Source organism: Carcharhinus amblyrhynchos, chromosome 22 (genome assembly GCF_965287045.1).
Source record: "Carcharhinus amblyrhynchos chromosome 22, sCarAmb.v2.hapA, whole genome shotgun sequence".
NCBI lineage: Eukaryota > Metazoa > Chordata > Chondrichthyes > Carcharhiniformes > Carcharhinidae > Carcharhinus > Carcharhinus amblyrhynchos.
Window position 1 is genome coordinate 39,254,364 of NC_137345.1, and position 23,344 is coordinate 39,277,707.

Genomic DNA, 23,344 nt, shown 5'->3' on the forward strand with positions numbered 1-23,344 from the left:
GTATGATTAAAATTGCAATTGAATTCCTGTTTCAACAAACGTTTGACCCTGGATGATGAGAGAAGAGGGCAAGTATTGAATCTCCATCAGCCCAAAGCTACCTTTCTTTGCCCCCTTCCCAGGAAAATGCAAAGTTGCATAATAGCATAGTGTCATTTAATGTCATGAAATATCTCAATGTACAGCACAGGAGCACTTTAAAATTTTATTTGCTGTAGTGCCGACTAGAACATTAATGCAGGTGACCAAAGACTTGATCAAACAGGTAGGTTTTGAGGTCTTAAATGAGGAAAGAGACAAATTTAGGGAAGAATGTTGCAGCTGAGATCCTTGCGACCAGAGGCATGATGGAGCGATTAAAATCTGGGATATGTAACAGGCTGTAAAATTTAGTCTTTTTGGGACACTTTTGCTTACTGTGGAACTTTCGACCTTGGGACTTCCAGTTTTTACATTCCACCCCCCTCTTTTTATATTGGAGCTGCATGTTATTCTTTGACTAAGTAAATTGTTCTGTGGTTCATGTGCAATTCAGTTAAACCATGCTGTAGATATGGGAGGGCAAGGAATTCCGTTTAACTGAAGAACTCGGTGAACATAAACCAATTTATGAAAAATGTGACAGTATCTATCAATGTTAATCATTTTGGGAGTTTAAAAAAACACCATTCCAAGTGCCAGCTATCAAAGAGTGAATCCCATTAGCTGTGTTTCAGCATCAAGTTAATTTTCTGTGTACTAGTGAGATTTTGTCTAGATTTGTTTTGGCTTTACATTCTAATGTGTTTTCGGTGACTACGAGCTGTTGTGAAGATGCATATAACTTAACCTTGAAAGTGAACTATTCTACTGTGAAATAATAACTTGGGTAACAATCTGTTTTCTGTGAAGGAAATTATTGTAGAGTTTGAAATCGCCATTAGTCGTGGTTTTGTGTAGAGGGGTCTGGCTCCAAACTACCTAAATATTCATGATTAAATGGTCATCAGAGATAGTTGGTGGGGTTTTGCAATATTTAAGGTAAAGACTCGTTCTTATTTTCAAGCCTATAAAGTTTTCAGAAGAAGCACAGCCTCATTCAGTTAATTTGAGTCTGGGTGTATCTTCTCAATGAGCATCAGTGACCAGTTCCCTCTGTTTTTATTCAAGCTTGAATATTCTTGCTGTGCTTGTATAAGACATGGAGAGAAGAATTACAGCTGCTAGAATCTGAATCCAATTGTCAATTTGTCCTGAATACGGGCAAGTTTTGTGCTGAATACTAGACCAAAGTTGGTTATAATTTTTATAGCTTGCAGGAAAAACTTAAAGTATTATTTTGGACCTAGATCTGAGTGGAATTTGAGATTTATGACCACATTCTAACCATTTTACTGCACCAGCAATCTCTCATGTTTTCAACTACATAATAAAATGGAATAGAGCCTGATGGGTTTTATTTATTTTACATGGGTGAGGCTATGTTGTGCAGGACAGTGTGGTGGCTGAGTGTAACAATTTATGCTAACAATGCACAAACTATTGAGAATTATAGGCAAATATACTACATCGCTTTTTTCCTGAAGTGTGCGTAGTGAATTGTTAAAATGGCACCTCCAGTTGATGCTTGCATCACAGCTGTTACACAGTAGTGACACTTGGTTTAGAATGAAAGCAATCTCTTGCAGAGCTGCTGATTTGGAGTGAGATGGAAGTGAACATATCAGGATGTATATTCGTGAACCATCTTTGTATAACCAGCTGCTGTAGGAGAAAATTCTGCACCACTACACAATTCTGGCTGTTATATTCTTGAGAATAAACACATTTTTGTAACTCAGTTTAAAATTTAATCAGAAAAGATTGTGATCCTCCTTTGAACCAGGGGGTTATGCACATCTTGTCATCAATTAACATATACTGTCAGAGATTTGATAACTGAAAAATCCAGAGATAATCTTGTATTCAGAGTATACCTTGTTTGTTTTTACCAAATTGTCTTGTTGGCATGGAGATCTTCATGCAGTTTCTCTCCCCGTTAAACTGTCCTGGTGGATGTTGATGGGGAATGTTCATAGCAATTCTGTTCCGGACTTGCATGGTCTTGGACAAACCCAACTTATGAGATTTCCTAGTCATATCAGCAATTTAAGGATGCCACTGAAACCAACCTTGTTGCTCCTTTTGAGATGAATGGAACAAGCATTGCATCACTTGAATTCCACATACAAACCCCCATTCTATAACTATTCAGACTGTTTGTACAAGGTAGATGAACTTCAGCAATGTTGGGAATTATGTTTTTGTAAATCTGTTTGTGTCCAGTTTTTCATGGTTTCCCTATGCACCTATGTGCAAGCTGCTGCCTGGTGTACCTTGCTCAAATGAACTTTGTTCAAGCTTGCTTTCTGAGTGTAACCCTGACAGACACGTGCGTTATCAACCATGATTTTTCTTTTCTCTAAATCATGAATTCTTGCAGTATATACAGAGAGCCATATTTTGCAGTGATTTTTACTGTTCTTGGTGTAGAGGTTAGAAATTTTCCCTTTGAAGAAATTGAGATTACTATTAATGTACGTAGTTAACCTACGTTTATGAATTTGTTCTATAATGCTGTACTTTCATACTCCAGCTGTATAAAATGGAGAGTCTCTACGCTGTGTCTTCAGAGCAGCTTGCTCCTCCAGCTCCGAGTACTCTCTCTCACCCTCTTTCAACTACACGCTCTGCCTCAATCAGTGCTAAAAAACAGAAGAGAATTCCTCTTTATCAGAGATCAGTAAGTGAGGAAGAACTGACCAGTAATCCAGTAGTCATACTAACAGCATGTAGTAATGGTAGCATTTCATTTGACCTGCTGACTGGGGAGTAAATGCATTTGCATGGACTGACATTGAATGCTTTTTCTTAAAATCTTGAGCCTTTGAATAACAGGTTGCCAGTGGATCACTAGATTTATCTGTTTGTGGTAAGTAATGTAATAGAATTAAATATAACTCGAATTATATCAAAATGACACTGAATCCTATAATTAACCAACTTTGTCTTGACCTGATGTGCCTGAATTAGAATAAATTGAACATAAATGTTTAGAGAGAATGTTTAGAGCTATTTTGAGAGAGGATGTTACTGGATTTCAAAGTTAATTCTTCTATAAGTAGAAGGGAGAAAGTCTATACTAGGTATAATTGACTACAATAACAGAACTGTGAAGTTGCTTCGACAGCAATAGGGCTATGAATTTCAGCAGCAGCAGATGGGGAAAGTAATGAGTAAAATACAGCAGATGCTGGAAAACAAGATTAAAAATATTTCTGGAAACACGGCAAATTACTCACAGGCTTGGAGAGAACAGATAATTTAACTTGCAGGCATAAACCCTTCCAAATTGCAATGTGCGGTGGACTGTAAAAAGTCCACTTGGGATTCAGCTAATGAATGGGGGGAAAAGAACCCAAATTTAATTTTTAATAAAGGTTTACTTAGAAATTTATAAGTAGAAGAGAATAGATCTTAGGTTGGTCTGAGGTAAACATTGGAGCACCTTTTACACCTTGGAATTTCTGAGCATCAGTTGAACAGAAGTAGAAATGATGCACACATTCAAGGAACAATTCGCATCTATATCCCATTGTAGTCGTGGTCACAGCCAGGAGACACTACTCTTTAGTTCAGCAGTAAAGATTGCTACAAGCATTCCTCGAAACATTACAGTACCTATCTTCTGACAGCAATCATTATTAAAGTGAGCATTTATTTTTAATATACAGACTTAGCTTGATTTGCTAAATGAATATTGATTGACGTAGTTGCATGTTGAACTGTATCTTTGGACTTTTGCAGCATTAGTTTTTTGTTCAAATTGACCTTTTAGATTTTTTACTTGCTGTAATAACCACTTTAACTGCAGATATTGTGGCTACAGAAGGATCTGAATTTTAATCTGTGACTCTGGATGTTTTGCTTTTTGAAAAGGCAAGAAGTATTATTTTTGTCTGTGGGAGCATTAATTTCTCATTACTTACACTTTAAAAGCTCCATGTCCTTCATCCTGAAATTCAGGATACTGTAAGGTCTCCATAAAGTAATGCCCCCTTTAAAACTAGTTGAAGGTTGTCACAAAACTTGCATGGCTTATTTTTGCTGAATTGACTTTGGGAACTACAAATAATGGCATGATTTAGTCTGAATTGTCAAATTGTTCATCATTGTGTTTTGAAGCTTGGATAATATTGTCAGGTGCCATTTGAAAATAAATAAATTCAACCTTTCACATCCTCAGTTACAAAGGTACCCAATTAAATCCTCCAGTAAATTTGCTGTGGGCCAAGAACTTGATCTTAGCTGAGTAACTTGACTCTGTGTGCCCAGAATGGCACATTGGCTATACTTAAAATATAGTTAACTGCTTCATTTTCCTCCCCTGAAGTTGATTTGCATGTCAGTATACTTCATGGTTTTTGAATGGTAGTGGCGTCTTAGTCATGGTGAGGTTTATTTCTAGTGCACCATTCAGTTAAATTTGCATGTTTCATTTTGAGTGCATGAGAAAAGTGCCATTTAGAAAATGTACTTCTGATCATTATCCAAGTTCTCTAGTTCCAGCCTGCTTTGGTTTGCAATGTTTATTACTGGAATTGATTCAATGTGATTTATAGTTTCTCTCAAATGTTAGCTTATTGAAACCCTCTCTCCCTGTGCAGATGAGCTTTGATCCGAATCTGTTGCATAACAACGGCCACTCTGGTTTTGCTAATGGTACCTCAGGAGCCCTGCGCGAAACAGGCATCATTGAGAAGCTGCTGACATCATATGGTTTTATCCAGTGCACTGAACGTCAAGCTAGACTCTTCTTCCATTGCTCTCAGTACAGTGGAAATCTCCAAGATCTCAAAGTGGGAGGTAAGAATTAGTTACTGCTGGTTCTTTTATAGCAGTTTCAACTTTTAGGATAAAGTTGCTATATTTGTAATGTAGTTCTGTTGTTGAATGTAAATGAAACAATTTGTTCCAGAATGCTTTCATTGCTCAGCAAAGAATTGGCTATTTCTAGAATGTAGAAGATGTAATTACCCAGTCTAAATAAAATTAATTCAAACATGCAAAAACCATTAAAACACAGCTATAGCAAAGCTGATTTATTACCATTCAATAGAAATTGCTATGTGCTCAAGTTTTCCTCTGTTTAAATCACTTTTTTTTTGTTTTGAAGACATGCAAAGTCAGTGCTCTTGTGCTGAGATTGAACTGATGTTACTTTGAAAGTGTTCGAAGTATTTCCATTAATTGTTGCAAGGAAAAAGAGTCTTTGGGTTGGTCTGAAAGTTGATTTTGAATGGCTGCATCTTTGTTTAGTTTCTGTGGTGGATGCCTCCACGTATTTAGTTGAGTCATGCAGGTCAAGACTGCCTTGGACAGAAAATTGCTTTATCATTTCTTTCAGCAGGAAGACAAACCTGGTTTCTCCATGAAGGTCAGAAATTAACTTTGTATTTATAAAGCTGTGACCTTTAAAATGCTTCTCAATCCTTTTGTATCATCTTTTGAGTATATAGTACTCACCATTAAACAAGAATACTCATTGCTGAAGTTCACTTTGTAAATAGTGGCTGCAGTTGCGAACAATATGCTGATGGTAGGAGTTGATGGGTTTTAAACAGTTGGGCTGTTTGCTGCGTACATTTGAAATTCTAGCAGGAAAATAAAGTTCCATCGCTTTCATGATTTATGCCCTGTAGGTGCTCAGGCTTTGAAAAGTTGAGGTGTTGTGCTTGCTGGAGAATAGCAGCCTCTGCTCCAGTAACTACAGCATTTGTATTTGTCCATTGTCTGCAGATCCCAAGTGATGTAACAGTTGGTGGTGAGGGACTTGACAGTGGCAATGGCTTTCAATGTCATGGGGAGGAAGTTAGATTCTCGTTTGTTGAAGATGGTCATTGCCTGGCACTTGTGCATATATGACTTACCAACTATCAGCCCGAGCCTGGATGTTGTCCGAGTTTTGCTCTAAGCAGGATATTCTGCCCCACTTTGAGAAATTATGAATGTACTGAACAGTGCAGTCATTGGCAAACAGTCCTCCTGTAGTCTTGCAGTGGAAAGGATCTTTAACATATTCTGCTTCATCAGTGCTGCTCTAAAGAGCTCCTGTACCAGTGTCCTGAATTGAGATGATCAGAATTGTTGTGCCAGTTATAATCCCAGCTACTGAAAATTTTTCCCCCTGATTTCGGTTGACTTCCTTGAGTATTCCTTGTTGCTAACTTTGAAATCTGCTTCCAGATTAGGAACCCTCACTCCTGGAATTCAACTGCTTTATCCATACTTGGCTGGATGCCATTTTCAGCTAAATGCCCTTGCAGAAATCCAAACTGAGCATTGATGAATAAATGCTGTTCTAACACTGCTCCTTCCATTGTTTTGCTGATTGGAAATATTGTTGCAAATTTATTCTGTTTCTAGTTGCATTGGTGACACAAGGACTTCTGGTATGCACTTATTAAAAACAAAGCTAGTGCATGTTGAGGGGCTGGAGCTTTAAAATATTTGGCTGCTGCTTAGTTTATTTTCCCACACTCTGAAAAGCTGGGCAAAATTAACATTCTAGGATAATGTTTATTTACAGAGAACTTTGGTGTCTGTAGTTATGGTAAAATGGTTTTATAACACGCAGTAGTCTTGATAATTACATAGTACTTAAATTTTTTCTACATCAGTCTTTTGTCCCCTGTCAGTATTTTCCTGCATTTTTATGAACCAGTTTGGCTGCCTTAAATGATTTGCAAACCTGTATGCTCAGATTTGTTTGTGCTCCTAGCCCAATTACTTTTACTTTCCAAGAAGTAGGTAGGTATTCCTCCCACTAAACTGCACCACCTCACACTTGTCTATTCTGAAGCTCATTAGGTATTTACCCCAATTAATGCTTGCTATTCTTCAAATCACTCAGTATAAAGAAAAATGTACAAAATATTTATGTATGGATTCTAAAGTGTCTGTTACTTGTTAATATTTTTTCAGGTTGTGGAAGTCACCAAATTAACTTAGCAGTTTTATGATCATGAAATATTTTAGCCGTTTAACTTAAAATGGCTGATAGCCAATTTCTGAATGCATCAAAAATGAGAACCCGTTTCCTTCAATCATTTGGATTTTGACCTGATATTTCAACTTCCCATTGACGTTGAGGGATATACTTGTTTGCAGAAGTTTGCTTGTGCTCTCAAGTATCCTCTCCATTACATGCCATCTAATCGCACCACATAACAATGCACCTCAACTCCTGTTTCAACACATCTCCTGAAATTCTCCATCCTTGCTATCCATGTCCATCTGAACGTCCACCATGCCAGCTTTCCATCCTCAATGCTTTAACATTCAAAATGCTGCCTGCCCCATTGAGCGCCCAGCCAGCTTTCCTGTCCTTGTCATCAAATTTCCAATTTAAAGTTCTTGTCCTTGTTTTTAAATCCTTACATTTGTAACCTCATCAAACCCTCCAAATTTCCCTTTATTGTCCTCTTCCCCCCTCCCAAAAAAACTTCTCCCGTTATCTAACTTCATTCTCCTGTTTTATCTGCCCCTTCCTTTTCATGCCATCAGCTCCCTAAGGCCTGTCTGTCTCTAAATCCCACCATCACCTCTTCCTTGAAGATGCCTTAAAACCCATTTGTTAAACTTTTTTTTGTGGACTGCTACATGTCTTGTACATTCCACATTTAACATTGGGAACGATATAACTTCTGTGATTTTTTTTGAAAAAATGGCCATTTTTAGTGACATACTTGCCCATTTTTGTTGGGTTAATGAAGTTGCAGCTGTAACCCATGTAACTAAACAGTAATTTTGCCATGGCCAAAGCAAAGATTGACATTGCCAATTAGGTCAAATAACCTCTGGATTAATTATCAAATTAATCCAGTCAAATTATCTCTGGATTACTACCTGAACCACATGCAGATGGGCATTGGGTAAATAGGATTAGAGATGAATGGGTGGCTCAGGAATTGGTGTGGGAGAAATGGGTTTGAATTTATGGGGCATTGGCACCATTATTGGGGCAGATGGGATGATCTTCGTCTGAACCGTGCTGGGACCAGAGTCCTGGCGAATCATATAACTAGGACTGTAGATAGGGCTTTAAACTAATTGGGGGGAGGGTGCGGTGCACAGGGATGGGAGAAATTACAATATCTAAAGTAAAGGAGATGGCACGGGCATGGGAAAATGTTGAGGATGTCCCAATAATAAAGGGAGTAGGGGGCATGAGAGAGGTTGGTAGCATTCTTTCAAATAAAGTCCAGATAAAGGCTGGGATAAAGACACTTCGTTCCGAATGCTTTGTGCATTCAGGTAGTGAATGAGCTGGTGGCGCAGATCAGCACAAATGGATATGATCTGGTGGCCATTACAGAAACGTGGTTGCAGGGTGACAGGGACCGGGAGCTGAATGTCCAGGGGTATTCAAGTGTTTAGGAAGAATAGATGAGAGGGTAAAGGGGATGGGGTATCTCTGCTGATTAAGGATAATATCAGGGCGGTAGTAAGGGAAGATATCGGCTCCAAAGAGCAAAACGTGGAATCGTTGTGGGTGGAGATTAGGAACACTAAGGGGAGGAAGACGCTGGTGGGGGGTTTGGTCTATAGGCCCCCAAATAATAACTTGGTGGGGTGGGCTTTAAACAAGCAAATAAATGATGCGTGCAGAAACGGAGCGGCGATAATTATGGGCGGATTTTAATCTGCATATTGATTGGTTGACCTAAGTCGGACGCGGTGGGCTTGAAGAGTTCTTGGAATGCTGTCGGGATAGTTTCCTTGAACAGTGTGACGGAACCAATGAGGGAGCGAGCTATCTTAGATCTGGTGTTGTGTAACGAGGCAGGAAGACTTAGGGATCTTATTGTGAGGGATCCTCTTGGGATGAGCAATCATAGCATGGTTGAGCTTTTGGTGCAGATGGAGGATGAGAAATTAGGGTCCTGAGCCTGTGTCCTCTGTTTGAACAGAGGGGAGTACGATAGGATGAGAGAAGAATTGGCAAATGTAGACTGGGGGCGCAGATTTGTTGGTAGGATGGCTGAGGAACAGTGGAGGATCTTTAAGGAGATTTTTTTGGTGCTCAGCAGAAATATATTCAATGGTAAAGAAGGAATGTAGGAGAAGGGATAACCAGCTGTGGTTATTGAAGGAAGTAAAGGAGACTATTAAATTAAAAGCTGATGTGTTCAGAGTGGCTAAAAGTAGTGGGCGATTAGAAGATTGGGAAAGGTTTAAAAATCAAGAAAGAATGACTAAGAAGTTGATAAAGAAAGGAAGGATAGATTATGAAGCTAAACTAGCACTGAATATAAAAAAGGACAGTAAGAGTTTTTGCAAATATATATGAAGAGGAGGCTGGCTAGAGTGAATGTTGGACCCTTAGAGGATGAGAGGGGGGATTTAATGGTGGGAGATGAGGAAATGGCTGAGGCCTTAAATAAGTTTTTTGCCTCTGTCTTCACAGAGGAAGACGCGAATAGTTTGCCGGGTATTAAAGATAGAAGGATGGTAGGAGTTGAGGGCCTGAATGCGATTACTGTCACTAGAGAGGTAGTGCTTGATAGACTAACGGGACTGATGGTGGACAAGTCCCCAGGACCAGATGGAATGCATCCCAGGGTTCTGAAGGAGGTGGCAGAGGTGATAGTGGATGCCTTAGTGATTATTTACCAAAATTTGCTGGATTCCGGGGAAGTGCCGGAAGATTGGAGAACGGCTAATGTTACACCGCTGTTTAAAAAAGGTAGCAGACAAAAGGCAGGGAGTTATAGGCCAGTTAGTTTAACGTTTGTAGTTGGAAAAATGCTTGAATCCGTCATCAAAGAAGAAATAGCGAGGCACCTGGAAAGGAATGGTTTGATAGAGCAGACGCAGCACGCATTCGTTAAGGAGAAGTCGTGTTTGACGAATTTATTAGATTTCTATGAGGATGTGACCAATGCAGTGGATGGGGGGGGAACCGGCAGATGTGGTGTTTCTCGATTTTCAAAAGGTGTTTGATAAGGTGCCTCAAAAGGCTGCTTCAGAAGGTTAAGGTGCATGGAGTTGGGGGTAAGGTGTTCGTGTGGATAGAGGATTGGTTGTCTAATAGGCAGAGTTGGTATCAATGGGTGCTATTCTGATTGGCGGTTGGTGATTAGTGGAGTGCCGCAGGGATCGGTGCTGGGGCCTCAGCTATTTACCATTTATATAGAAGATCTGGAGGAGGGGGCTGAGTGTAGAGTGACGAAATTTGCTGACACGATTGGAAAAGCAAATAGTGCAGAGGGTGTGGAAAGTCTGCAGAGGGATCTGGATAGGCTGAGCGAGTGGGTGAGGACCTGGCAGATGGAGTACAATGTTAGCAAGTGTGAGGTTATCCACTTTGGCAGAAATAATAGTAGGAGGGATTACTATTTAAAGGGCGAAAAGCTGCAGCATGCCACAGTGCAGAGGGACCTGGGGGTCCTTGTGCACGAGTAGCAAAAACCCAGTCTACCGGTGCAGCAGGTGATCAAGAAGGCGAATGGTATGCTGGCCTTTATAGCGAGGGGGATAGAATATAAAAGCAGGGAGATCTTGCAACTGTACAGGGCACTGGTGAGGCTGCAGCTGGAGTACTGTGTGCAGTTTTGGTCGCCGCACTTGCGCAGGGATGTATTGGCCTTGGAGGGAGTGCAGAGGAGGTTCACTAGGCTGTTACCGGAGGTGAGGGGGGTTGGACTATGAAGAGAGACTAAATAGACTGGGTCTGTACTCGGAGTTTAGAAGGATGAGGGGGGATCTTACAGAGACGTACAAGATAATGAAAGGGATGGATAGGGTAGAGGTAGAGAGGTTCTTCCTGCTTAGAAAGGATAGCAGGACTAGAAGGCACAGCCTCAAGATAAGTGGGGGGGGGGGTGCAGTTTAGATCAGAGTTGAGGAGGAACTTCTTCACTCAAAGGGTGGTGAATCTCTGGAATTCTCTGCCCGTTGAAGTGGTGGAGGCTACCTCGCTAAAAATATTTAAGCCACGGGTAGATAGGTTTTTGACAGACGAGGGAATTAAGGGTTATGGGGAGAGAGTGGGAAAGTGGAAATGATCCACTTCCGATCAGCCATGATCTTATTGAATGGCGGGGCAGGCTCAAAGGGCTAGATGGCCTACTCCTCCTATTATGTACTTATAAGCTATTTGTGCTACATTTTCATTAAAAAAAAGAGCCCAGTGAAAATCCAGTTTGCTGCACACAGCCCTGATGGATGTCTCTTGTCTGCTGCATCTCATCAAGACCTCAAGATACAAACTTTATGGAGTGAACTTCGCTCAGTGGATGAACTGTGCAGCTGAGCAGTTCAGTTCTTAGTTACACTGTAGTTTCTGTTTCTGCCACTGATGCAAATGTTAGAATTCACATTATAAATGCACAAAGTAAGTTCACTTTGAAAGATGTTCAGTGCTTGTATTTAAAACATCTAAGCCATGCTATTTGTTAATTTTAATTTCTGACCAGTCTCTAACTGTAACCAAGTCTGTCTGTTAAATGTGAAAAGGAAATGTTCTGAATTTGTAGGCTCAAAATCTCTAGTCCAGTTGCCATGTTTGGTTTGATGTTTAGTGGGTATTTTTTGCACAGCAAGCAGATTCTGTTCAACTTATGGACTTTTGCCCCTTTTCATTCAATTCTAGAAGAGTTTGACTTTTTTTGAATGATAAAGCTGTTAACCACCCAAACTGTTTTCAGTGTGTGCAGATGGAGAATAAATTGTTGTCGTTGCAAAGTTGAGTCAGCATTCAATACTGTGGTTTTACAAGTTGTTGCTGTTCCTCCCTACCTGCACCCCCATCCCTCTTGTAGATGTGCTGACTTGTGCTAAAGCACTTGTGACTTGTGGAGGGAGGAGTTCACCCTTAAAAGATTCTGGTCAAGTTATAGTGACCCCAGTCTTGCTGAGTGAGCGTTTCGATATGAAGCTATCTGAATTTGCATTGATGGGGAGTCTTTTTGGTGCATATTTCTACGCTGTGTAGACTTTTGCACATTAGACCTAGTAAAAGCTGGATAATAACTGATTTGAATTGATCTGCAGATGATGTGGAATTTGAAGTGTCATCTGACAGACGGACTGGAAAACCAATTGCTGTGAAATTGCTAAAAGTGAAGCCTGAAATTTTGCCTGAAGAAAGGATTACTGGACAGGTAAGGATCAGTTAAATTGCTACACTGATCTGTTGTTTTCTACATAGATTTTTAAAATGTACTTATGAGCCAACCATTTTATAATAACATGGTAATTGTAAGTATTTTCTCCTTAAAATGTTTACAGTGAATTTTCTGTAAAACTACACCCTGAATCTTGTGTTATTGCAATATCTACAACACAAATCTAACCACCTTTTCAATAGTTTTTCTTAAAGGGTCATTTCATACCAGTTTTTAAAATCAATTTGAGGGTTTTATGATGAGGAAAGCATGCAACAAGCCTGATCTTTTTCAAATCAAAATGTTAACACTTTCAAAGCTGGGGGGTGGGGTGAAAGTTGCTGCTTTAAATTCTTTGTTCTCCACATACCATTGGTAGCCCCTTACATCAATAAATCTCACATGGACTGTTGAGGTTTGAATTCCTGCCCCTTTGAAAGAATATCTTGTCTGCATCTCCCATGCAGTCATACTGTCTGGCTTTGGCTTGTTGATCCAATCTTGAGATTCTAATGTTCTGTAGTACTGGGATTTCAAATGTACGTAGCCCTAATGGAGTCCATAATATGCATTTTGAAACAAAGGAATGGCCTGTTTTTACTGCTGTTTCCAAGCTGTAAAATCCTCATGGCTGAGTAAGTTCTGTATGCATATAGAAGATAATCTTGTATATTGAAATGACGACATCAGAAGTGACCCAAATGCACTTAAATTCAGGTTCTTGCACATGAGAGGTGTCAATAACATCAGTCTATGTTCCAGTTCAACTAATAAGCAATGGTGGTAGCGGTGGTATTTAGCATTCTTTTTTTCTTGTATTGCATGTCATTCCCTTTCTTGGCCAATCTGTTTAATATGCCCATTTAGTTTTTGGTGAAATTATGCTTGTAGTTCAAGGTTTTCCCCACTTCTGTTTTGCCCTGGGATAAATAGTGAATTTGAGTATCAGTGTTTTTAAGGAGTACCTACTTCAATATAAGCTACAACTATGTGAAAAGCTAAAATAGATGAGATCAAGCTTGAGTTGATCAAAAAGTCAGAATTGACAATCTACTGAATCTTTGTTTCCATTAACTCAGATTCCCTGTACTCAGTGTATCTTCCCTCTCTTCTGCAGCTTTTTAGCTGTTCTCTAAATGGTTTCTACTCATCAGTGCTATATGTGCTGTCTGTTCATTTGTTTTCAATGCAAACAAGTTTCAGTGAATATTGAAGTCATTTTGCCTCTTCAGTGGCAACTTGCTGTAGTCACAAGCCATTTACTCTTTGGTTCCAATCATTCCTCTTTGTTCACATTCTTGTCTTGCATTGTTTGCTAATAGAACTAATTTTGCATTCTTCAAGATGGATGCGTGAAACATTTTCCATTTCAACCATTACTTTGTCCCAAGTAGTCTCCTAACGTGTGAATTTTGAATATTGCTGTCAAAGCTCTTCTAGCACCTTCCTACTTGTGATATTTCTTTCACCTCTGAATTAAGCACCTACTTAATGCTACGCTGAACCATTCTGTTTAGTTGCTCATTCCCAGAGGCTTACACATCCTGCATCTGTTCCTGCATTTGAATCAAAACTCATTGTGCTATATCATTCTCTAATTCATTCCTTCTTGAGTAAGCACAATGGAACTTCTTGACTTTAGTTTTCTCATGTCCTTTAATCTTCTGGGAAAATCTCAGGTGCTGCCTAATTGCTACAACTTGTTCTTTTGAGTCTTGTACCAATGACCTTGGCCCTAAATCAGATTTCTGAATCTAAAAATATTTGGGAATCTCAGAATTTACAGTCCTTTACTGTTTAGAGAGGAAACTGTTCTAATCCATGAAAATAAATGGAAGACACAGCATCTGCACAGAACACAAGTGTGGTAGTCAAATGTTGACATAAATCCTGTCAGGTTCAAAATCTGCACTGGTACATTTTCATTTCAGTAGTGGTGATCTTGTCAGGTAAGTGTACATAGAAATTCAAATGTCTTCTGGGAAACAGCTCTTGCTTTTAGGTGGCTGATCAAGAGAACTCTCGATGCTTCAGGAGAAGCATGGTTATGCAGCTGACATCCCCAAAGCAATGATTGCTACTTCCATGACAACCAGTATCAAGCCCAGTATTTCTGCTCCATACTCCTTGTTTAATTTGTAAGGAAAATGGGGGTAGGCTTGGAGAAGAGGAGTTGGAAGTTGATCAACTTTATCAACAAATGCTGCTCACTGGACTTTTGGACCCTGCTAACTTGGGAATTCTGCCACAGCATTCAGGTACATGACTGTGTCATGCTAGTACTTTGGGAAGACTTGTTTGTTAGTCATGTTATAGGATTTTGCAGATGGGCTTCATAAATGTTAGGAATTATCTCAATTTTGCCTATACTTTTATGTTATAGGCATATTGCTTTTATTCATGGCCCAACTGGGTTAGAACATTACAAATGCTGTTTTACTTATTGAGGATGCTGTGAAAATAAACAGTCTTTACATATGAAATAGAATCTAAACAAACCTGATATTTGGGCCTGTCAGTTCTACAGGCATGCATAGAATAAAATAAGGACAAAATATGTATTTTTCTAATTGAATTGCCCTTCAGATGCACCAATTTTTTTACTTCATACAGATATTCTTTGACCTACCTTCCCATTTTACTGCTGTTCCCCTCCAATTCCCACTGTAAAATTTGCCCAGTGTAAAAGAGGCTATCCTTTGTAACAGGGCAGTCCTGCTTAAGACTAAAGCACTATGATTGCAAAAAAGACTTTTGCCTGGACATAATAGTAGGTTGCCTCATTGAATGATCATCCTGACTGTCATTAATCCTACTGGGTGGAGGAAATGTCAGGCAATCGTTTGATCAGCGAATGTCAGAGCAGCAAACCTTGATAAATTCTCATTTTGAGATTGTCAGAATGCACGTGAGGGTTGTATTGTGATCTCAAATGCCCTTTCTCTCCCTAGGCTCCTGTCCTCTATCCCAACTTTAGTCAACTTTTGCTCCTGTACTATAAATGGAGAGGAGAAAGTAAGGAATGAGGTTTACTTATTTATGAATAGCTGCTTAGAGCCCCCACACATGATGAAAGAACCAGGAAAACTGCCCTGTCGTCTTGTGTGCAAACTTGGACATGTTGTGTGGTCAATAAATATAAGGTACTTGAAGTTAAAATTGAAGTTCCAGATTCAAGGAAGCCCTGTTTTCAGACTGAGTAGGCGGGCAGTACCAGCAACCATATTGGTTGTCCCATAATGTTGACTTGAGACCACTGCAAGTGAATTGCACTTAATCTTAGGATCAACCCCAAATTATTTTCAGTGGTAGAAAAGCTGCAAAGATATTTGGCATTATTAATACAAATACCTCCACAGATTGTCCCTAACATTCAACACAACCCCCACATGCAAAACTGGCAAGGAAAAGGAACATGATTTTTGATCTGCTTAACATGATTGGTTGCTAAATATTCAGCTTTGATGCAAAGTTACTTGGTCTTGTGAATGGGATAACACTACAGTGATTTAATTTTAGGTAAATCGGAAGGGATAATATGCCTTCAGGATGTTTTGCAATGGGATTTGTTGACTGTAGCAGTTCAAGAAGAGCTCACTACCTTCTCGAAGGGAACTAGGGAAGGGTCAGTAAAAGCTGACCTAGCCGATGGTGTCCCACCCCGTGAATCTTTAAAAACTAGTGCTGACTTGCCAAACATGCAAGTATGAGATATATTTGCACAAAGGGCCCTTCAAAATCTGGTCCTGTGCCCTAAAAATTGAAGAGAGTTTCTCATTTAATGAAAAATCCCTGCATGTTCTATTTCATCAGCTTATCCAGCTGAGGAGATTGTGTTCTAATTCACCTTTAGGTTGCTGAAGTGAAGAAAAGAGAATCAGGTTAATTCTACTTATTCTTGGATCTTACTGCTTGTAAGACACTAGCTTTTTCAAAAGGGAGGAATATTTTTGTATTTTTCTATCCTTTTTGGCTATAGAAAATGACAAATTTGCGAACTCTTGCCCACAGTTATAGATGAATCTGAGTATGGCATCCACCACTAAGTAAATAGGAAAGATTTGTCCTTTGTGATAAAGGGATTAACAGGCTTGTCATGTGTGCAAGTCCTTAAGGCCTTGTTGCCTACAGTGTTTACAAGAGGGTATGGAACACTCCCATTGTGATGCGTAAGAATTATAATCCAAGCTCTGCACTCCGTTGAATAGGTAATCTACTTGACTAAAATGATGGAGGCAGAATAGAGTAGCTTTAGATCTGTTTATTCTTTAGATATGGAACAATTTCATTCTTGTGGCTTGAGTATCAGCCAACTGGGTGAGTGAACCATACGTATTGGTACATTTTTTTGTTCAGATGTGAGAGCAGCTGGGTTTGTGCTAACACTCAAATTCCTATGAAGTACGGTGTTTAAATTCCAGGTGACTTCACAACATTCTACCTTTTTTCAAAGAGAAAATCCTTGTGGAGTAGTGTTGGACCACAAGATTGTTATTTGACCACTAATGAGGATATTAGTTTGAAAGATTAGGCTGTTTAAAAAAAAAAGAACAAATTTCTACCTGTTGTTTATTGAGGTACACATGATTTGTGAAAGAGTTGAAAGTATGTTCTAATTTTTATAACTTAAGTTGTACCTTGTGTATTCCTTGTCTCTTGCTGCTTTCCCATCTCATGCCCACCCCACCCCTTCCCCCGCTTCAGTAACAGGATTCTTGAATTTTAGTTTTTCCTTTTTTGATGTTCCTAGTTTCAACAAGCTCAAAGGTGTGACCTGCTCTGTAATGACTATCCCCTTGAAATTAATAGATTTTTGAGGGGATTAGAAGGGGTTCTCCTACATATGGGGGTGTGGAAGGGATATTGCATAATCCACAGTAAATCTTTTTAAAAGGGACAAATGACTATCCCATTGTATCACTTATTTTTCCCATGGTATGTGGAGGATAACTTGTTTTCATGATTGAAGGAAAGAAACTATACCTTATGGTGAGTAAGCTATCTTTAATAGAAGAGTATCTGCAAATTTCTTACTATTGATTTGGTGTCTACAACTAAACCGTTTCTTAGCAACCACTGACCTGTAAAAGAGCACTTTTTGCCAACAAATCAGCTGGAAATCAGGGGTTGAAAAGTTTTGTAGTGGTTTGGAAACAGGCATGCCAATATATTCAGGTTGTCAGGCCATTGCACATCTGATATTTACTGTTTCAGTACCGAATTACTGCTGCTAGATACTGTTGTGTGAATGGGATACCCAGTGGCAGAAATCTGGTACTATAACAGAAGGTCAGTTCTTCAACCAATTCATAAGACATTGGAGGAATATTTTCTGCTGGTCTAAACCCAAAAATAGAGACCTAGGGCCTTGATCAGTGGCATTTTCAACCCCTGGAAAGCCTTCATATACCCTCCTGACATTATTCTTTGTTATGTCATGGTATGTCCAGGTTGTCTGTGCTGCTCCCCTTAACCTTGAGAACAAATCTGGGCTGAAACCTTCATCTCCTGGTCAGACTTCAGGCAGTGTGTGCTATGAACGCAATGGGGTAAGATTGGATTTTGTCTTTCCAGGTAATAAATGATCTTCAGGTAGGTTGTCCATAAAGGCACTTGAGTTTAGGCGTGCATGCATTCATCAGCCAGATTGTTTGTTTTAATTTAGATGGCTCCTATTTTGTGGGTAGCCTCCACACCCAATTGAAATTCCATGCCCCAGTAACCTTAGTCCTTTTACTTTTAGACTTGCTATATGCTAATTTGGGGCTCTTTGTCAGTTGAGTAGTGTTTGAAAATGTTCCCATGTGGAATAAGCTTTAAGTAGCCTAGCTCTTTCTAAACTTTGATTTTTTTTTAAAGATTTGAAGTTTCACAATGTACATAATGAAGGAAAAATTAGTTTTGTTTGACAAAAGCATGGAAATGTACAAATGTGTTTGAGCTATCAACTAGATTCTACCACTGCAGAAACAGTGGCTTTATGCTACATTCCTTCAGTGTGTGTTGTGCATGCTCTTTAAAACACTTGGAAGATTGCCACCTTTTGAAGTTTTAATAAACATGCTTATTTCAGCCCTTGGGAAAAAAAATAGATTCTTACAAAACCTTACCAGCATTGATTCCAGCATCTTTGCCTGCAGATGGAGCCTTATCACGTCAAACTCCCAAGATGTCACACTTTTCTGATTTTAAGGGAAAGGTATTTGTTTTTGAATATAAGCAGTACATCGAAAATCAAAATGGACATTCCTGGATACTGAAGATGCACTTGGATGCCACCTAACCTTGAGAAGACACATGACCTAACAGCATGCAATGCTATTATCTCAGTGATGTGTATTCTGTTCTTTGTGCTGAAAAGCCTTCTGCCTTGGGCTATTGGGCAGTTTTTTCTGGCCTAAACTGTCCCTAAAGACATACACAAGACAAGGCTGTAGCAAAACTTTTCTTTTTTTTTCCCCTTTTAAGCTACATAAAAGGTTTCATGAAGTGAACCTTCTGTGGCCAAAGATAATTCCACTTTAAATCCTGTCTATTTGTTTAGGAGCAAGACAGATGACAAATTTGCTGTCAACTCATGTGGAAGGGCTTCCAGTGGGAAACCAGTTCAAAATGGTTTACTTGAAAAGATTGCCAGTTGTTCGGAGTGAATGACTGGCTTCTGTAAACCTTAATGCTGTATACTTCAAATCCTGACTTCTTGGAGCATGTTAATTTGTCTTCTGATCCTATGGATTGAGTGACTCTTGTGAATAAAGGCAGCCTGGGTTATTGTAGAGTGTCTTAATGATGGCTTATTTTTATACATGATTCAAAGGTTGTGTCTGCTGTAGATCAGTGTTTTGCATACGCTAATCTCAGCTAGAGGTTGTCCAGTGACTTGCTTGAACAAAAATATCAGCAGCACGTTGTAAAATGTCTCAACTGACGGCAATATGCAAGTTGCATAACCTGAAACTGAGTTCTATACATGGTCATCACAGGATTTTCTTTTATATTGTGGTTACTTCCCACGATAAATTGGTTTACTTGCCACAAAGATTTTCATCAGATGTTACCTTTGTTTAATTTGTACAGAATCTTGAGTGAATGGGTAGGCGGGTTTAAAAATAATGCTCTGCATCTGATTACTCTTCTTGAATTTTGATACATTGGCCATTGTGATTCCAAGTTAGATGAGATGCGTAAATGATACAACTAACTACAATCTGGTGATGTCGTTCATGTTACTGAAACTTAATTCATTTGGGGGAGAAACATTTGTGTTGACTCATACTTATTACCTGAAATGTGTAACGAATGCATTTGGTGAATGTAGCTTTGATATTAGACCCTTAAATTTCCTGATCAGTCACATGGTAGAAATGGGCAACTAGTTGGACTTCAGCAATAGAATGTTGGCTCTTCAGCAATTGGATTTAGTTACCATTTTGCAAACAAGTAAAATTGACTGCATTGGAACTCTTGTAATAGAGATTTGCTGTTTTTCCATGGATGCTGTGACATGTCTTCGAATAATTAATTAACTAGCTTGTGTGTTATCCTCCACATACCATGAAGTGTAGCAGTCCTAAGAGTGAATTTTTTAATTCATTCCTTTTCCAAATGAGTATGCCCTGCATAGATCTGTATTGCTGCTCCTGTAAATATATCACCAGTGTAGTGTTTCTTTGTTCATTTTGATTTTCATCTCCCATGTGATGTTTCTTTTTTACATATTTAAAATTTCTAACCACAAATTTCTTTGATACTTTAGCACTTAATTTCAGGAGAGGTAAACAAATGGAAACCTCTTTTCAAAAGGAGCATTTCATTAGTTTCATAAGGATTGTGATTGGAGCAGGATATATTTATGCATTCCTTGGACCGTTGTGTGAATGTTACGTGCCTTTTTACATGATTTAAGGGGTACAGATTTGGTTTGGCTAGCATCCTCAATTTGTTTTTAAAGTGAGGACTGTATTGGGCGTGTGAACATGTGTGGTGATGGTGGGGGGGCAAAGTCAATTAATTTTAAGTACTTAACCTCTTTAGAACAGATGGGCACAGGTTGTACAGACTATATTCAGACTAGGCTACAGACCAGTTCCCTGACCCTGTAAATGATCGAGATGGCATTGAGGATTGTCATATTCAAACAATGGAGTTTGTGCAGCAGATTATAATGTCTCCTCATTTCATGGATGTAGTGCTTTATTTAATCTCCACATTGATATTGGAGTTCAGAACCAGCTGCTTGCCTGAATCATACCATAATACTGAATTTGAAGTATCTTGTATTGGGAGCTATGGGATCAGTACCTGGTGCACCAAAAAGAGGTGGCAGTCTGGTGAAGCTACAGCATAGGACTGTGTTTAAACAGTAGAACTAGAATACTGTTGATGGAGCAACACGCTGTCCCAAAACCCACTGATCAAAGCTCCATAGTCCTGCCACATTCTGCCATGTATGGCAGACAATTAAATAGCTAACTGGAGGAGGCTTCATGAATATCCCTATCCTTGATGGAGCATTTGAATGTGCAAATGAAGCTGAAGCTTTTGCAACTATCTTTTGCCAGAAATCTCAAAGATGATAAATCTCTCCCTCCTTCTGACGTCCCCATCACATGTGGATCTTCAGCCAATTCAGTTAATTCCATGTGATGTCAAGCAATTGCTGAGTGCAGTGATACAATGAAGATTATGGCCCTTCACAGTATACTGCTGAACACTTGTACTCGGGAACTAACTTTGCCTCTGGCCAAGCTTTTCCAGTACGGCTGTAATGCTGGCATCTACTTGGCAAGATGGAAAATTGCCCAGGTATTTCCCATTTAGAAAAAGCAGGACACATTCAGTCTGGCCAATTGCCACACTATTAACCTACTTTTATTAGCAAACTGGAAGGTTTTGTTAACAATGCTCTTGAGGGACACTCAAACAACAGTGACTTGCTCACTGCTGAATTTTGAGTTCCCTCAGTGTCACGTTGCTCCAGACTTCATTACAGTCTGTGCTCAAATGTGGGCAAAGGATCTGAATTTCAGGAGTGACTACTTTTGACATTGAGGCACTATTCAACTTTTTGGCATAGTAAAATTGAAGTCTGAGAGTTCAAAGATTTTTGTTCAAGGATCGTCACCTTAGCCCAAGGATATAACTGCAGAAATTCCTTTGGCCAATGTGGCCAGGCCCAACTATTTTAGCTACTTCATCTGTGATCTTTCCTCCACTACATGGTCGGAAATGGTGCTGTTCTGTTATTGCTCAGTTTTGGGTTCCACTTGCACCTCTTTGGGTAAGAAGCCATTCATGCTTGCAGCAAAACGTGAATCACATTTAGGGTTTGTTTGATAAAATGGCAAGCAACATTTGTGCCTCAAAAGTACCAGACCACCACCAAGAAGAGTCTAACCACTTCCCCATTGCACTTAACAGCTTTCCCCTCAATTCACTTGGACCTCACGTAGGCTCAAACTGAACTGGGCAAGTCACTTAACTACTGCAGTCACAAGAGCAGGTCAGAAACTGGGAATTCTGTGGCAGGTAACTCACCTCCTGACTTCCCAAAACCTGTCCACCATCTATACACTCCACTTGAGCTCCAACATTCAAAGCTCATACCATCTGGAGTTAAGCAGGCCATTTGGTTGGCACTTCATCCATCACCTTGAGTATTCACTTACTTAATCAGGTGCATAACAGCTGCAGTGTGTAGTCTCAGTAACATGCTCTACAGCAAGTCATCAGGTGTCCCCTTCAGCATTCTCTGACTGCCTTGAAAGACTAGGTCAGCAGCCACATCGGACCATCTCAGACAGATACCTTCCTATCTTGGAAATGTATCACTGTGCCATCATCATCACTAGGTTAAAATCCTAGAATTCCCTACTTAACAGCATTCTGGGGAATACCTTCATAAGAACGCAGAAGCAGGAGTAGGCCATTTGGACCTGCTCTGCCATTCAGTAATTCCACTTCGAGCACCCCCCTGCTCCCAGCCACAAAGAATTCTACTCCTCTTGTAGATTAAAAACCTGTGACTTGGTCTCCACTGCTGTCTAGGGCTTTTCAAAAATTAACAACCCGTTGGGAGAAGGAGCTCCTCCATATTGCAGACTTAAATGTGACATTCCTTATTTTGAAACTGTGCTTCCTAGTTAAGGTTTCCCCATGAGGGGGAAGAACCTCAACATTTACTCCTGCTAAATCCCCTCCCAATCTGATCAACTTTCAAAAATTTGCATGAGTATAGGCCCAACATGCATAACCTTTCCTCCTAAAACAGCTCCTTAATCCCAGAAATCAGTCCACTGAACTTGCTTTGAGATGCCTGTAATGCAAATACATCCCTATCCTCAAATAAGGAGACCAAAACTATACACTTGTGTAGTCCCATCAATATCGTGTACAATTGTAGCAACTGTTATATTACTACCTCCTTTCAATAAGGTGAGTACTCCATTTACCTTTGCTGTACCTGCATGTTGTGCTATTGAGATTGGAGTATGAGAACACCCAGATCTCTCTCTCTCGCAACATTCTGCAGCCTCTTGCTATTTAAATTTTTCCACCCAAATTAGGCTACCTCCTGTTTTCCCTATATTATACTTCACCTGCCATTTTGTTTTCCACTCTCAATCTATCTGCATCCATTTGCAGAATCTTGTATCCTCCCCTCAATTTGCTTTCCTACCTATATTTTGTATCGTTCAATTTTTTTTGTATCTTTCAACATTTTTTTTAATGACAAGTGTTAGGCCAACTGGCCTAGAGTTTCCTTCTTTATGTCTACTTTCTTGATTAGAGTGGTGTTATATTTGTGCTTTTAAAATCTGCCAGAATGTAAGAAACTTTAGAAGATTGCAACCAATGCAGCCACTTCATTTCAGGCCCTTGGATGGAGACCATCAGGTCCAGGGAACTTGTCAGCCTTTATTCACATTACTTTTCTGTAGCTGATGGTGATTTTGTTTTAATTTTTTGCCTCTTGAGCCTCTTGATTTTTCTAACTATTCCTGGAATGCTTTTTGTTTTTTTGTCTTAAAGACAGATACAAATACTTGATCAAAGTCTTTGCCATTTCCTTGTTTTTCATTAATTCCTTAGTCTGTTTCTAAGGGACTAACATTTACTTAGCTGCTCACTCCCTTGTACATTTGTAGAAGATCTTA

The 23,344-nt window shown here is 39.5% G+C and overlaps 1 protein-coding gene across 6 annotated transcripts in view; it reads left to right on the forward strand.

Moving 5' to 3' along the window:
- Positions 1-23,344, forward strand: part of csde1 (cold shock domain containing E1, RNA-binding) — a 104,285-nt gene that overhangs the window by 25,934 nt on the left and 55,007 nt on the right. For 3 of the 6 annotated variants that reach the window (XM_080210166.1, XM_080210167.1, XM_080210168.1), the window contains 4 exons: positions 2,615-2,761; positions 4,686-4,884; positions 12,076-12,185; positions 17,639-17,737. In XM_080210166.1, coding sequence (XP_080066292.1) covers positions 2,615-2,761; positions 4,686-4,884; positions 12,076-12,185; positions 17,639-17,737 — 555 coding nt within the window. The remainder of the gene's footprint in view (positions 1-2,614; positions 2,762-4,685; positions 4,885-12,075; positions 12,186-17,638; positions 17,738-23,344) is intronic. The other 3 variants (XM_080210169.1, XM_080210171.1, XM_080210172.1) reach the window with 2 other exon arrangements.